Raw genomic sequence first — 16,245 nt, 5'->3', positions numbered from 1 at the left:
GGTCGTTCACATTGCAAGCCCAGGTTCTGGGGGACCTGAGGTGCATATTCCCCAAGTTCAGGCTGCTGCTTATGGCTGGAGAACCCTCATTATGCAGAGCCTGGGGCTTGATCCACAGCAGCAGCCCCATAACCACTGACATGAAGCAACCATGAGTCCATATCACTCAGCAAAGACAGAGGCCCCTCTCCCTGGCATCACTGGCTGGGCCCCCAGAAGGTCCAGGAGAGGCCAAGGGTTGGACATACTTAGGGGCTGGCTAACTTACTACCACCCCCACCAGGTAACAGCCTACGGGGCAGAGTCTGCACCTGGAAACCAGAAAAATGTCGCATTCACCTCTCAGGGTAGGGGGGATCTACCCCTGGGAGCGGTGGTGTTGAGAGCATTGGGCTGGAAGCAGGGGTCCTGAACAAGCCTTGGGTGAGGACCCTTGGGAGCTGCAGAGGCATAGCCAGGTGGTAGCAGTGACTGCCTGGGGCGTGGGCCTGTTCCATGGCCTGGTAAGGGCTTACAACTGTGCTACCACAGCGGGTAACCTCAGAGACCACCCCAGGGGTAGGTGGGGAGGAGAGGCAGGGCCAGGAAAGAATGGTTGGCAAGGTTAGGCCAGCGACGTGGCTCAGAGTTGAGCATACTTCCCTGCTCCGCCCTGTACACCTGCCCCTGAGCAGGCCGAGAAGCCTTTGATCTGCAGGCAGGTTGTGGAAATGCCAGGGCATGTGAAGTCATTTCACTTCCACTCCCCAGTCTGTGGTCCACTGCCAAAGATTTGGGAAGCTTGGGCTCTGGTCATGGTTCTGCCCCTTGTAGCTTGGAACCTTGGATAAGAAGTCTCGGCCATGAGTGGTGGCTCATGCCTGTAATCCCACCAGTTTGGGAGGCCAAGGCGGGTGGATCACTAGATCAAGAGATCGAGACCATCCTGGTCAACATGGTGAAAATCTGTCTCAATTAAAAATACAAAAATTAGCTGGGTGTGGTGGCAAGCGCCTGTAGTCCCAGCTACTCAGGAGGCTGAGGCAGGAGAATCACTTTGAACCTGGGTGGCGGAGGTTGTAGTGAGCCAAGATTGCGCCACTGCATTCTAGCCTGGTGACAGAGTGAGACTCCGTTTCAAAGGAAAAAAGTCTCCTCCCCTCCCCATCCCCCATCTGCTCAAGGCCTCTACTCTGAGGCGGACGTCAGGCCTCTGGTGGGAGGCTAGACTCTCAGTAGTTGTTCTCCAAGAATTGGGGAAAGGAAATAAGTTAGTGCTGTTAACAGGTTAGACATCAGGAAGAACTTCCAATAGCGTGGGGCAGCAGGCTGTGAAGTGCCTAAAGAAGGTTGGTATGGAATCTCTTATTCTGATGATCCCCAAAGATGAGACCTCTTCTTGATGTCTGGGAGGGTTTGGGGTGAGGGTCAGGGTCAGAGGGTGGAGCAGGGGCCTCACTCTTGATGCTGCTCTCTGGTCTGGGGGCTGCCCTTCCACCCTGATGTCCCTGTTGGGACTCATAGTTCTCTTCATGGGCAGTTCTCCTTCAGGTCTTGAGGGTCCAGGACTCTCCTCTTGCTCTGGTCTGGGGGGCCAGCCACTTTCCACCTGCCTCCCAGGCTCTGAGAGCAGAGTGCTCGCTCCACCAAGACCGGGGATAGACACCCCCAGACTCAGGGTCTGCAGGGCCTCCATCCCATTTTTGGTTGTATCATCCCTTCTGCAGCTCCTGGCTTTCCACCATGCCCCTCCCCACCAGTTCCCTCTCTGGTCTGACTCGCTTCCACTGCTCCAGCTTTGCAGCTTTCCCCAGCTCCCTTCCCACACCTGCCCACCCATTTTCCTCTGGGTCTCTTCATAATGGGGCAGCTGGGGTTGGATGGCAGGGTCCTGTTCAACCTGAGCTGCCTGAGAATCAGAAGACTGTGCTAGAGATCCTAAAGACCACCAGCTCATTTAGGGGGTGAGGTGGGCTCTTTAGCCTCTCTGAGCCCCAGGTTCTCATTCCTGCCCAGCTTGCTAACCGAGGGACTTGTGAGAATCAAATCACATAATGGTGCAAAACTGTACATGCAGGCCCTGAAGAGATGCAGGTATGTCCTGTGGACATTTGTGATATTGTAAGTCAAGACCCTCCTTGCTATTAGCAGGCCTGATTAGAATCTGAGCTGTCACTTACCTGGTGTGTGAATTTGGGCAGTTCTTAACCTGCCTGGACCTCTGTTTCAGTACCTATAAAATGAGGCTAACTATACCAACTGCAAAGAGCTGTTAAGAGATTGGAATGGGATCCGGTAAAGTGCTAGTGGACTGTTATCTTTATCATGTTTTGACATGCATTTATAGACCAGGCTCTTTCATGCGTATCGCCCATTTATGGGGGTGAAGGAGGTAAGATCTGCCCGTTTTACACGTGTGGAATCAGGCTCTGAAGGATTATGTCGCTTGCCCAGGAAGTGTAGCTGGGAGTGGGGACAATCATATTCAAACAGATTTTTCCATAGTAAGCCCAGCATTCTTACAAACAAACAAAACTCCACTATCAGCTGGGTATGGTGGCTCCTGCCTGTAACCCTAGCACTTTGGAGGCTGAGGCGGGTGGATCATTTGAGGTCAGGAGTTTGAGACCAGCCTGACCAACATGGTGAAACCCCATCTCTACTAAAAATACAAAAATTAACCAGGTGTGGTAGTGGGTGCCTGTAATCCCAGCTACTCGGGAGGCTGAGGCAGGAGAATCCCTTGAAGCCAGCGGAGGTTGCAGTGAGCCAAGATCATGGCATTGCACTCCAGCCTGGGCAACAGGGGGAGATTCCAATAGAAGAATTAGCTGGAGCTGGCTCATACCTGTAATCCTAACACTTTGGGAGGCTGAGACGGGTGGATCGCCTGAGCCCCGGAGTTGGAGACCAGCCTGACCAACATGGAGAAACTCCGTGTTAGGTGTAGTGGTGCATGTTCTTAACCTGCCTGGACCTCTGTTTCAATACACACTCCATGTTGGGTGTGGTGGTGCATTTCTGTAATCCCATCTACTCAGGAGGCTGAGGCAGGAGAATTGCTTGAACCCAGGAGGTGGAGGTTGCAGTGAGCCGAGATCATGCCACTGCACTCCAGCCCGGGTGACAGAGCAAGATTCAAAAACCAGACAAAACCCCATCATCACAGCTGCTGCTCACCACACCCTCTCTGTGTGTTGGGCATTTTACAGGTAAGATCTGTGGCTCCAGTACCAGGAAGCAAGGTGCTTCTCTCTAGCCTACAGATAGGAAACTGAGGTGTAAAGAGTGAAGTCACTTGCCTGGGGCATCCAGCCACCTTAGAGGCAGGCCGAATTCCAACTTGGTCTCTCCAAGCTGGAGCACCAGAAGACCCACCTGACCCCGCTGCTCCGGGCCACTAGGCACCTCCTGGTATTGGCAGGTCACAGGGCCCAACTATGGGTCACACAGGAAAGTACCACAAGACCAAAACCCCTATAGTAACCCCCGGCCCTATTCCCAGGATCCCAAAGTGTTCCCGGCCCTGCAGGCCCCGGGGCCCCATTCTTAACAAATCTCACAAAGGCAGAATGAGCACTCTGTATACGTGGTTCACGAGGACTGTGCCAGGAAGCTCTTCTGACTTAAGAAGGGCAGGGGACTCAGAGGCAAATAGGCATGGGGTAGAACGCTGACTTTGTGATTCTGCAAGCTGAGATCTGAGGTTTGGCTTGCCTATCTGTAAAATGGGCTTCCAAGAGTACTAACCTCCTAGAGATACGGTGAGCATCTCGTGAGGCCACAGATGTGAAAGTTTATTATAAACTCTAAAGTGACATATGCACATGAGTAATTAGTATTTTATTGTCCCGGCTTATGGGAATTCCCTCTGAAGTTGGGAAGACTCAGAGTGTGCACAAAACAGGAGGGAGACCAGGCAGGCCAGTGGAGATGCCACAATGCCAGCATCCCTGGCAGGGGCTGAGGCCCAGGCCACCACCAGAGGGAAGGGCAGGGTCTTCTGCAGCTGAGGCTTGTCCATATTATGGAAGGATCTTAGTCTGGCATTTGTCCAGCATTCTTTCTCTCCCTCTGATGAGCTCACGCTGACTCTCAGCCCCTTCAGGTGGCATGTCAGGGCTTTTCTTAGCTAGTGCTTTTCACACTTTTTGATTACAGCTCACAGTAAGAACAATATTTTATAATCTAACACACATACATGAAGGAAAAGGATGCAGATGCAGGAGGTGGAAGGGAAGAGGGCAGAGGGGTCCTTACTTTCCCCATAGGAGACCACACTCCCTTGACAATGAGGTCTCGGAGTGAGTGACCAGCCCAGCAGCCTCTTCCTTTGACCCTTCCTATACATGCGTAGCTTAAGCAGGTGACCCCCAATCCCTGGGCACATGGCCCATTGCCCTCTACCCACCTCTGTGGGTCCTATGTGGCAGGGGAGCCCCTAGGGGAGCTGGGAGACAGCAGGGTCTTTGAGCTTTCATTCTATCCTTGGACACAGTCCTTCTCTCAGATACTTCCTTGTCCAGGGAGCTTTGCTCAACCTCTAGCTGCTGCCCCAGAGCATTCATCTCCTAGTGCAGCACAGCTGAGGGCTCGGGTGGGTTGGCAGGGGAGCAGCCTGAGGGATGCTCTTCCATCTGCTTTCAGAATGCATCTCCGGCAAGGCCATCTTCAGCCCGGTTGCCTCCAGCCCAGGCATCTCCAGCGGAGACACCTCGGTGCCAGGCATCTCCAGGCCAGGCACCTCCAGCCCAGGCATCTCCAGTGGGGACACCTCCAGGCCAGGCATCTCCAGCCCAGGCATCTCCAGCCCGAGCATCTCCAACTCGGGCATCTCCAGCTCAGGCATCAACTTCCAGGTCCTCGTCCAGCAGGTCTTCATCTGCCAGGTCAGCCTCTGTGACAACCTCCCCAACCAGAGTGTACCTTGTTAGAGCAACACCAGTGGGGTCTGTGCCCATCCGACCATCTCCTGCCAGGTCAGCACCAGCCGCCAGGGCCACCAGGGAGAGCTCAGGTAAGGGGGACGCTGCAGGGAAGGCAAGAGAGATGGGAAGCAGCCGACAGGCAGGGAGTAACTGTCAGAGCCGGTGTGATCTGCTCCTCATAGCAGATAACAATGCGTGGGAGGGGAGGTAAGAGGGGTGGGCAGTGAGGGACCTGGGGGGTGAGGGAAAAAGGAAACATTATATGAAAACCTGAGACAGTGGAAAATTAGGAGCAAAAGGGGTGGGTGTTAAGAAGCCAGGGCCAACGAAGCAGCATGTCACCTTGGAGTCTGCACAACCCAGGTCAGAGCGCTGATTTCAATATCAAGGTCCCGCGGTTAGTCACAGGGTTCTCTCCTTACACTGTCCTGCGTGTCTGCCAAAGAAGCTGGGATCTGCGGTGGGGCAAGGTCATGATCAGCGGGCCCATCTGTGGGTGGGGGAGGAAAAGGAGAGGTTCTGACCATGCGCATACATCCATCCCCACCCTTCCAAACTGTGGGTTGCATGGTTCGGCTACTAGGGAGTCAGAGAGGTGGAACAGGCCTCGGGGACTGGGTCCGCCCTTAAGGAATCAGTGTTCCTGCCCACCCCAACGCTGCCCTGCTCCCATCCCAGAATTCAGACTGTCTCCACTACCACAATACACACAGGCCTGTATCATCCAGGATGATACCTGGCTTTGGAGGATCATGTGAAGTTTGGGGCCCGTCCCACAGTCCTGCCCTCTCTGGGGCGGGTGAGGTGCTTTGGTATCAGACCCACTGCATTGGAATTCCTACTGTGCCACTAACTCACCAAGTAACCCTGGGCAAGTGATTTCACTTCCATGACCCTCAGTTTCCCCATCTATAAAATGAGCCTAATAAGACTCTGCTCATGAAGTTGCCATGAGAATTAAGTGACAGAACACAGGCAAAGTGCCTGGCCGGCCCAGCGAAGAACGCAGTAAAAGACGGCTGCTGGTGCCAGGCAGGGTGAGCTCAGTTTCCACATTTTCAGATGGGACAAAATTCATTAATTCATTCAGTTGACTATGTGCCCCATATAAAATCTCATTCCAACTTCTGGGGCGGAGTGGTCCTCACAGGGCCCTCCTGGGCCAGCCTTGTTTCCCCTCCCCTCTCCACCTCGTCGGACTCCTCTTCAGCCTCACCTTCCCCTGCTGCCACCCTGCTCCTAGGTGCCAGCCTGCCCAAGTTCACCTGGCGGGAGGGCCAGAAGCGGCTGCCGCTCATTGGGTCCGTGCTCCTCCTCATCGCCCTGGTGGTGTCGCTCATCATCCTCTGTGAGTTGAACGGAGGGTACAGGGGTGGGTTCTGGGCACCACTGGCAGAGTGGGACCCAGGGATGGGGGCAGGTGGGGGGCACAGGTGTGGGGACCACCCACTCACCTGGCTACTGTGTCCAGAGAGGGACACTCTTGCAAATGGCCTTGGACTGTGCCGCCTCTGGGTCCCTTTGGAGTATCCAGGTTAAGAGTGTGGAAGTCAGAAGAACCTGGGCTTGGGTCTCATCTGTGCCACTTACTACACAGCTTACTTAGGCAAGTTAGTTAACCACCCTGAGCTCAGTTTCTGCATCTTCTGATGAGACAAAATTCATTCATTCCTTCCATTGACAATGTGCCCCAAAAGATCTCATTCTAACTCCATTAGATTATAAGCAATAAATAAGACAACAGCACGATTCCTGGAACAAAATCTAAAAAATACTAGCTATTAAAAAGCACATATGAAAACACTGATGGGAAAAAGTCTGTCAAGGATATTCAGTCAATGGAAGGACATGCTCAGAGTTCAGGGGTTCAGGCCCCCTCAATCTCCCTGCTGTCTTCAGCAAAGGTACCCAGGACATGTACCAGAGCTCTCTGCCCAGAAGTCCGCTATGAGCCCAGCACAGTGGGAAACTTTAGGCATCACAAATGTGCATGTACATTATTCGGTCCTGTCCTCAGGAGGATTGCAGTCTCCTAGGGGGATAGCTGGAAATTATGAAGGGCAAATGCATGCGAGCGTGACTGTGAGGAGGAGGTGACAGCTGTGTGGGGTGGATGCAGGGCATAGCTCCCTGTGGCTGTGGGACCAGATGAAGACCTGGAAGGTGGGACAGCAATTATGCCCAGCAGGGCATCCACACGGATGAGCAGCCACAGAAAATGTGGGAAGCCAGGTGGCAAGGACAGCATGGGCGAGAGGAAGGGACCTGTCTAACCAGAGTGGAGAATGCAGTCAGGGACCTGGGGCCGTCTGTTTGGTTCAGCAAGGCTGGGCCATGCTGCAGAGAGCTTTAAACCCCAGGCCAAAGAGTAAGGATTCTGCTAAAGAGGCAGCAGCAGCGGCGAAGGGTGGAGCAGACCAGCACGTGGCAAGGCCTGCAGGAAGCACCAGCAGTGAAGGGTGGAGCGGACCAGCACGTGGCAAGGCCTGCAGGCAGCACCAGCAGTGAAGGGTGGAGTGGACCAGCACGTGGCAAGGCCTGCAGGCAGGGCTGTTGAAGGGGATTGTGAGGGAGGGGCAGTGTGCTGGCAGTCTGTGTCAGTGCCACGCAGATCCCGGCTCTGCCACCGACCAGCTGTGTTAATTCGACAAGTCCATTAACATTCTTAGCCTCAGTTTCCCACCTGTCTGACCAGATGGTGTGGTCACTGTCACAATGTACATAAAGGCCTCAGCACGGTGCCTGCTGTGACTTGCTGCCCTGCCACCCCTCCCTTTCCCGCCACAGGGCACCCCGCTCCATGAAAGCCATGGGAATGACCCATGGAGGGGCAAGATGGCACACGCTGGTGGGCTCACAGAATAGAACTAAAACTCTTGGCGTAGTTTCACAGCATCTCCTGAAGTCCCCAACAGCTCTGCCAGGGAGGCCTTTAGACCTCCAGGGCTAGGGAGGTGGCTTGACTTGCGCTGGTCACCGAGCAGCCACTGGTGGGGTCCCCACCCAGCCCAGCGCCCTCTCCATTACACATCCACGTGGGGCTCCATGAGCACTCCAAGGAGGACCGCCCAGGGTTCCCCAGGGGTTCAGAGCCCAGGGTGTGGGAGGAGCGACCAGCCCAAGAGATTAGGAAGGATTTGTGTCTAGGCCTGGAAGGAGCAGTCACACATGGGCAGCCTTTATTCTGGGTGACTGAGAGCACAGTGGGCCCTGGAGGAAAAGCAAAGCATGGGGCTGAGGAGCTGGTGGAGGAGGAGAGGCACTTGCGTCTGTGAGGCAGCCAAGGAGAGGTGCCTCCAGGCAGGAGGGCCCACAGCCCCTGGTTTGAAAGAGATTGCTGCTAGAGAGGGAGGAAGTCGTGAAGCAGATTTGCACATATGGCTTGTAAAGCTGTTTTCTTTTAGCCCCAACTTGTATATGTGGGAATCGGCCACCTAGAATTGCTCATTGGATGAGAAGACATTTAAAGGCATAAAGACAAGTCATGGGGAAAGAACTGAGCACAGGGGTGTCCCTCGTGCAGGGGAGAGGGAAAAGGAAAAAACCCGGAAGCTTCTGAGGCTGGAAGGATGGTCGCCTTTGAGAGCAGACAGATGGTGGTTGCATGTGTGACTGTGAAGACAGAAGTTGATCTGCTGTGACCCTGCAGAGCACAGAGAACATGGGATGGCAGAGGGGTTCTGAGAGGGAGGCTCTGGGATACTGGAGGAATTGGTTTCTCTGGCCACTACGTTGGCCAGCATGCGGGGAGGGGAGTTCCCAAGGTGATCCCCATCTCCACAGCACTCTCTCTCTCTCCCTCTTTCTCTCTGTCTCTGGGTCGCTGGCTGCTCTAGTCTGTCCGGTGCTGCCTACTTGAAGGAGCTTTCTGGAGCATTCCGGAGCATTCCTAAGCAGCCTTTCTCTCCACACAGATGGGGGACAAGAGCCCCAGAGTTCAAGAGGGATTGCAGGTCGGTGTCTCAGAACCCCTAGGGCCTTGGGCTGCTCTGTGTCTCATCCCCGTGGGGCTGGCCATGACCCAACTGTCTGCTTCTTTTTCTCCAGTCCACTTCTGGCGGGGCCACACAGGGATCAGGTATAAGGAGCAGAGGGAGAGCTGTCCCAAGCACGCTGTTCGCTGTGACGGGGTAGTGGACTGCAAGCTGAAGAGTGATGAGCTGGGCTGCGGTAAGGGGGCTGGGCACGGGGGAGCATACGCATGTGCGTGTGTGTGCGTGAGCCTGACTCAGCTCATCCATCAGGAGCTTGATGCTTCCTAGCTACTGAGGACCTGTTCTGCCTTTTTTCTCGCCCTGCAGTGAGGTTTGACTGGGACAAGTCTCTGCTTAAAATCTACTCTGGGTCCTCCCATCAGTGGCTTCCCATCTGTAGCAGCAACTGGAATGACTCCTACTCAGAGAAGACCTGCCAGCAGCTGGGCTTCGAGAGGTAACCCCCAACTCTGCCCCAGGGTCCAGGCTTCAGGTTCTTTGTAGGGTGTCTCAAGCATGTTGCAGAAACGTCATGTTAAGAAGACCCGTGGGGACTGGGGCTGATCTCACTAGCTTTGGACACCCTCCAGGGATTCAGAGTCAGGGGCCCTGACATCCTTTGAGTCCAGAGCAAATTGTTTTCATGAGGCCAAAACAATGATGTATAGATCTGCAATAGTATCAGATTCCTAGATGGTTCTTTGTACCAAAGCACCCTCACGTCCATTATCACATCTGGTAACCGTGGTTGTGGCCCTGCGACTTGGGGAGGCATTTGGGCAGGTCTTTTCTTCTTATCTCTGGGACTAGAAGCTCAGGTTGTGCAAAGCCCTTCAGTGGACGTTGAGCTATAGCTATTGTGGCTTGAGCCAGACCTCATCAAATGGAGAATGAAATGGGGCAGGTGAGGCCAGGCAAAATCCTAAGGACCTTTGGCTTTAAAGATTTTAAACCAATGAGGCAATGGTAGTAGGTGAGCAATGACTTTCCGCTTGAAAGAATGTCTGTTTTTCAGCCCAGTCACGCATCTCCATCCTCCCTCTTGGACTGAGTTTTCAAGCTGGGTAGTGGTGCGGTTTGTCGGTGTGTGTGAGGTTGTGAAGAGAAGAGTTTAAGATCTCACTGTGGATTCTCTACAGAAGAAGCACTGAAAACACCTGGAATGGGGGGTTACGATTTAGAACTAGTTCTATACCCCACCTCAGCCTATCCAGATCCACAAGAGGGGGATCAGAGTGATCCAAATGAAAGACCATGGACATCTTTTATCCATGAGCTGTGTGGTCTTATGCAAGCCTGAACTTCCCTTGGGCATTCAGGTGTTTGAATGTCATGTACTCAAAGAGCATTCATTGAGCTTTTATTATGTGTTAGATACTGTGTAGCACCTGGACACAGAGGAATAAGACAGGAGCCCAGCCTTGAAGGACCTCTAGTGTGGCTCAGTGAGAGAGGCTTGAACCAATAACCACAGCACGATGTGATGTGTAATGATGAGGATATGTGTGGAGCACTAAGGGCACATAGTGGAGAGGGTGCCTGACTGCGTTGGAGGAGAGAGCAGATAACGGAGGAATGGGCCCTCTGGGTAGAGGAGCAGCAGTGCAAAGTGTCAGGCCAGACCGTCACGCAGGGGTGTACCATGTTCTAGAAATATACATAAATTCCATGCAGAGAGTAGAACACATTAGAATCACCTGCCATGCTTATGAAAATGCACCTCAGAATCAGAATCTCTGGGATTAGGACTTAGAACCTGCTCAGCAAACTTCCCAAGGTGATTCTTAGGCACGCTGTGGTCTGAGATCCAGTGGGCTTGCCCAGAGCTTCCCACGCTGTAATGTACAGATCAGTAATCTGGGATTCTTTAAAATGCAGATTCAGATTCAGTAGGCCTGGGGGAATGCTGCTGCTTGTTCACAGATCTCAGTTTGGATAGAAAAGGGCTAGATTGGTGTTTCTCAAACTTGAGTGTGCACCCGTATCACTAGAGAGCCTGTTAAAACAACGATCGCTGACCCACACCCAAGCTTCTGATTCAGGAGCATTGCTAATATTAATAACTTCCCAGGTAATGCTAATGCTACCAGTCTACACTGTGAGAAATGCTGGGTAGTGCATAGGGCTGGGGGTCTTGGGGGGTAGTTGGGGGCAATGGGGGCAGTAGTGGAATATGTGGGTGGGGCTGCATTTTGTTGGGCCTGGACTGCTGCCTGGAGGAGTTGGCCACCATACAGACCATTGCAGTCTGGCCTCTGTCAGCAGGGCTGGTGGGGCTCTAGGCCTGCTGGAGGACTTGGGGTGACTCTGTCTCCAGGGGACTGATTCTTCTCCGTCTCCTCCTTTGTAGTGCTTACCGGACAACTGAGGTTGCCCACAGGGATTTTGCCAACAGCTTCTCAATCTCAAGATACAACTCCACCATCCAGGAAAGCCTCCACAGGTATGGTGGGCAGGCAGGCTGCCAGTTTGTGAGCAGGGGAAGGAGTGGGCGGGAGGGGGTCTTTGAGTCAGGGAGCCCCCTTCGCTGTCTTTTCTAGGATCCAGCCCCCAGGAGTCCACCGTGGGTGTTCAGGGACATCTCAGAAATAGTACTTATTCACCAAACTGCCTCCTGACTTAAAAATTCTTATCTGAAGCTCAGTGCTGAGAGCAACTAGAGACCAGGGGCGCCCCTGGGAGTTTGTCTGGTCGTCAGAGGCAATTCATGAACCTTGGGACCGCCAGTTGGCTAGGTGTTTGGACTGAGAGCTGCTGCAAGGAGTGGGCCTGGATTGGGGAGGGAGAAGCGTCACTGGGGTTGGGGACAGGGTAGAGGGGCAGCAGTAGGAGACTGCCAGGTGTAGGCATCAGGGATGTGGAGGGCCATGTGGGAAGCACTGGAGGTTTGGGGGTACCCTGCCAGCTAGCATTGTTTACCCTGCAGAGGGGAGAGAAGCCAGTCTCCAAGAGGAGTAATGATGAGGGAAGGGATGCGAATTTGCTGCCTCTGGAGGCCTGCTCAGCTGGGTGGTTTCTGCATCTGCACTGAGGAACTATGTCAGAGGAGCACCAGGCCATCTGCTCAGTTGTGAAAAGATGCTGGGACAATGAAGTCTTCAGTTCACAGAACATGGCTCTGGGCCAATGTCTGCAATCTGTCGCAAGAAAGCTAGTGGTGGGGATGAGAGTGGAGATGATTCGCGCTAAGCCACTCCCATTCGGAGAAAGCACTAGAAGGGAGAATGTCCTACTGGGAAGGAGAAGCTTAGAATCTCCTTCCTGTGCAAAGGGTAGTTTCCTTGGAAATGGATAGGAACTGAGCAGGAGTCAATCAGGAAGGCTTCCTGGAGGAGGTGGCTAATGTGCCCTTTTCCCACTTTCTGTGTCTCCCCCTGCAGGTCGGAATGCCCTTCCCAGCGGTATATCTCTCTCCAGTGTTCCCGTAAGATGCTCTTCTTCTTGGATTGTGGCCAGTGTCATGTACGAGTAAAGGGCAGAGGGGCAGGACTCCTCCAAGGGAGATATTTGACACTGGGGTTCAAGTCAGGAACAGTGCCTTAGCCAGCAGGCCTGCTTCAGGGCTGGAGTCCCTGTAAGGCACTGGTGCAGCCCAGGATAACATTTCCCCTACTTCTGACTGGTAAGGGCTCAGCCCAGCAACCTCTTGTTCCAAGGAAGCTGCCTGAGTCTCCCATGCATCAGGGGAAGTGTATTCCTCCTATGTTTAGAAATAATAGAGACCCCTATTACATTGCTTGTCAATTCAGGGTTATGTTAGAACTGGTCTGCATTCCTGTGCTCCTAATGGCAGTCCTGGGACTTACCATCGTAACCCCAATGCCTGGCACAGTGCCCAAAGCTTGGGACAATTAGAAAGCATTTGCCAAATCAATGAAAGAATGAGTGAAGGGGAAGAAAGAGGAACCTGCCTGGGGTCAAACTTCCTCCTGAATGATCCCAGAAAGCCACCCCACCATGTGGTGGCTCTGCTCTCGCAGGAACTGCTGTGGTGTAGCAGATAAGGGAGCAAAGCCCATCCCTGGGAGGGTGGGTACCCTTCAGAACGGGGCTGCCTGAGCCTGTCCTGGCCCTGGGAGCATGGCAGAGGCATCCTGATCAGGAACTCGGGAAGAACCCTGGGAGAAGCAGGGTTCATGGTACATCTACTTCTTTCCCACAGACTGTGGACTGAGGGCCATGACCGGGCGGATCGTGGGAGGGACACTGGCCTCGGAGAGCAAGTGGCCTTGGCAAGTGAGTCTGCACTTCGGCACCACTCACATCTGTGGAGGCACGCTCATTGACGCCCAGTGGGTGCTCACTGCCGCGCACTGCTTCTTTGTGTAAGTGCCTGAGAAGCAGGTGATTTGACTCTGCCCAGGGTTGAGGACCGCGAGGAAGGGCTGACTGCCGGCTGATGTCTCTGGGTGTGAATCCAGCCCCCATGGGACAGTTGACATTGTGTGGTTTGGGTGTTCACTTGGTCCTGAGTGTGTGGGTTGTGGGTGTTTGTTCTGAGCTAGGCCCAAGGATAAGAAAGCCCCGCTGACGGTCCCCGAGAGGGAGAGAGGCAGGCAGGAAGAGGGACTGGGGGCCTGCCCCTGAAGAACAGGGTGAAATGAAAAAGACTTTGGGTTTGTTGCTGCTTCCTGCAACTGGAACTCATAGCAGGGGGGCCCAAGTTATCCCAGAAATTGGGGGCTAGGGATTGCAGGGAGCGTACTGTATCTGCTTCTAACAGTCACCAGCTGGCGTAGTGTCTTTGGGGACCCACAGCCTAGGCTGGTGGGCAGCAAAGAGCTCTGAGACCGGGCCTCCCCAGTGATGAGTCTGCAGTGTGTCACTTTGTCCTGTCTGAATTTGCTGAGGGTAATAATGCTGAGATCTTATCAGCACAAGGCCTTGACCCTGCTGGGTGAGTGAATCTGTGCCTCCTACCCCCAGCTCCAGCACCCTTTGCAGCACTCAGGCTTGTCAGCATCTGTCAGTTCCTATCGAGGCCCCAGAGCTTCAGCATGACAGAAGTCAAAGGCTCTTGTTTGATCCTTGGTGGCTTGCAGAGGAGATAGTGGGGGGTGAGTGCCACACAGAGGTCTTACTCATCCTTTCCTCTTTATTGCTCTAAGGTGCAGAGTTATAAGCTCATAATTTTTGGGGGGCTTGGGCGATTGCTTTGGACTCCAGGGATAAGATGGAGGGAGTCCTCCAGAGGTCATTTTATCCATGCTCCTGCCTCCAAGCTGGTCCTCTGGCAATGGCTCCTGTAGGTAGCAGAGGCTGCCAGTGAACGCTGCCAGGCAGGTGCTGGACCACGCTCCTTGGTGGCTTTTGCAGGACCAGGGAGAAGATCCTAGAGGGCTGGAAGGTGTACGCGGGCACCAGCAACCTGCACCGGCTGCCTGAGGCAGCCTCCATAGCCGAAATCATCATCAACAGCAACTACACGGACGAGCAGGACGACTACGACATCGCCCTCATGCGGCTGTCCAAGCCCCTGCCCCTGTCCGGTGAGCGAATCTGCACTCCCCCAACCTCTGCCTCCAGCCCCAGCACCCTCTGCAGCCCTTGACCTTGTCAGCATCTGTTAACTCATATCCGGCCCCCAAAGCTTCAGCATGGCAGAAGTCAAAGACTCTTAAAGATTCCTACCTGGAGTACTTCTGTCTTATAATTGGGGAAACTGACGCCCAAGGGTTATAAATAAGTTTGCCCCAAATGACACATCTCACATTACAAATCAATGACAGAGCCAGCGCTTGGGTACTGATCTTAATCAATAGATTGAATTCTTTCACTGGTATTAACTGAGCACCTAGGGGCCAAACACTGTGGGAGGCATTTTACACATGCGATTTCATTTACTCTTCACAACCAACCCTGTGGAGCAGGTAACTGTTATTATCTTCATTTGACATGTGAGGAAATGGAGATTTATGGAGAGATAATTACCCGAGGCCACAAGTAATAGGTGGTAGCTCCAGGATTAGCACGAGGTGGATCTGATTCTCAAGCAATGCTCTCCCCACCCGGCTCTAGGCTGACAAATTGCTTACCCTGCAGTCGAGAACATAAGCTGAGTACACTTTTTTTTTTTTTTTGAGCCGGAGCTTCACTCATTACCCAGGCTGGAGTGCAATTGCACGACCTCGGCTCACCGCAACCTCTGCCTCCTGGGTTCAGGCAATTCTCCCACCTCAGCCTCCCGAGTAGCTGGGACTACAGGCATGCACCACTATGCCCAGCTAATTTTTGTATTTTTAGTAGAGACAGGGTTTCACCATGTTGACCAGCATGGTCTCGATCTCTTGACCTCGTGATCCACCCGCCTCGGCCTCCCAAAGTGCTGGGATTATAGGCGTGAGCCACCGCGCCCAGCCACTGAGTATACTTTCAAACAACTAATTGCTATGATGTTGCTGCTAAGGACCAAATGAGGCTACACAAAGGGAATGCTGCAGAGGTTCTCAGAAGATCACTGTGAACAGGGGATGTCAAAGAAGATTTCATTCATTCATTCATCCATTCATTCATTTGTTCACTTATCAAATACTATGTGCCTACTATATGGTCAGCCCTATAGCACAGTTGCAAATAGAAATAAAACAGATGACATACACCAAGACGACCAGTAGAGGCCAATTATGAGATGTTTTGGGGGAGCTGGAACTATGGCGGGAGCAGCTAGTCATCCTGGCAGACTAGGGGAAGCTCAGCAGAGAGCCAAGGTGGGTCCTGAGAGGACTGGAGAAGACAAGTAAAGGGGGCTCAGGCAGGACCCTGAAGAATGGAGCCAGAGCTCTCTGGCATAAGCAGTCATACAGGTGGGAAAGGGAAAAGGAATACCGGGATTTCGGGAAGCCTTGGAGGACTTTGGTTAGTCCAGCCATTCTCGTGCTCTGAGCCTGTGAGCTGGTGTTTCCTTGCACATTAATTATGGAGGCGGTGTCTATCATGAGGCAGAGCAGTTAGATCATCAGAGTGGAGTGAGGAGGAGGATCCCTGGGAAGAGCTCGGATGGGCAGCGCTGGCCAAGAACCACGCCCACGCAGCGTCACACCCACTCGTAGCCACGCCCCCACACGACACGCCTAGCAGCCGTTCTGCAACTCCAGCCTTGTTTGTGGAGCCCAGGGCTGAGGTGACGGAGGCCCGCTGCTTCCTGCCCTGCCGCTCAGCACACAAGAAGGGCACCGCCTGCAGGACCAGAGCAGGCCTCTCACCTTGTCAAACCCAGGCTGCATTTGGCTAAACATCCACATCTTACCTATCACCCACCCCCAACCCCTTAATGTTATTTGGAATTCCAAAACAAATTACATAATTCCTAAAACCGAATGAAGGCTATTCGCACATTGCATATGCTTTTCTTTTTTTCTTTCTTT

The 16,245-nt window shown here is 53.4% G+C and overlaps 1 protein-coding gene across 3 annotated transcripts in view; it reads left to right on the top strand.

Moving 5' to 3' along the window:
* TMPRSS13 (transmembrane serine protease 13) overlaps positions 1-16,245 on the top strand; it is a 32,866-nt gene that overhangs the window by 9,900 nt on the left and 6,721 nt on the right. The window contains exons 2-10 of one of the 3 annotated variants that reach the window (XM_037736687.1): positions 4,627-4,868; positions 6,151-6,255; positions 8,822-8,860; positions 8,955-9,077; positions 9,209-9,338; positions 11,232-11,324; positions 12,262-12,305; positions 13,044-13,206; positions 14,198-14,370. In XM_037736687.1, the coding sequence (XP_037592615.1) occupies positions 4,628-4,868; positions 6,151-6,255; positions 8,822-8,860; positions 8,955-9,077; positions 9,209-9,338; positions 11,232-11,324; positions 12,262-12,305; positions 13,044-13,206; positions 14,198-14,370 (1,111 nt within the window). In that variant the 5' untranslated portion in view covers position 4,627. Of the gene's footprint in view, positions 1-4,626; positions 4,997-6,150; positions 6,256-8,821; positions 8,861-8,954; positions 9,078-9,208; positions 9,339-11,231; positions 11,325-12,261; positions 12,306-13,043; positions 13,207-14,197; positions 14,371-16,245 lie in introns of all 3 variants that reach the window. The other 2 variants (XM_037736686.1, XM_017523396.2) reach the window with 2 other exon arrangements.

This window comes from Cebus imitator, unplaced genomic scaffold, assembly GCF_001604975.1.
Source record: "Cebus imitator isolate Cc_AM_T3 unplaced genomic scaffold, Cebus_imitator-1.0 Scaffold28, whole genome shotgun sequence".
Lineage (NCBI taxonomy): Eukaryota > Metazoa > Chordata > Mammalia > Primates > Cebidae > Cebus > Cebus imitator.
This window is presented reverse-complemented; position numbering and strand designations above follow the sequence as displayed.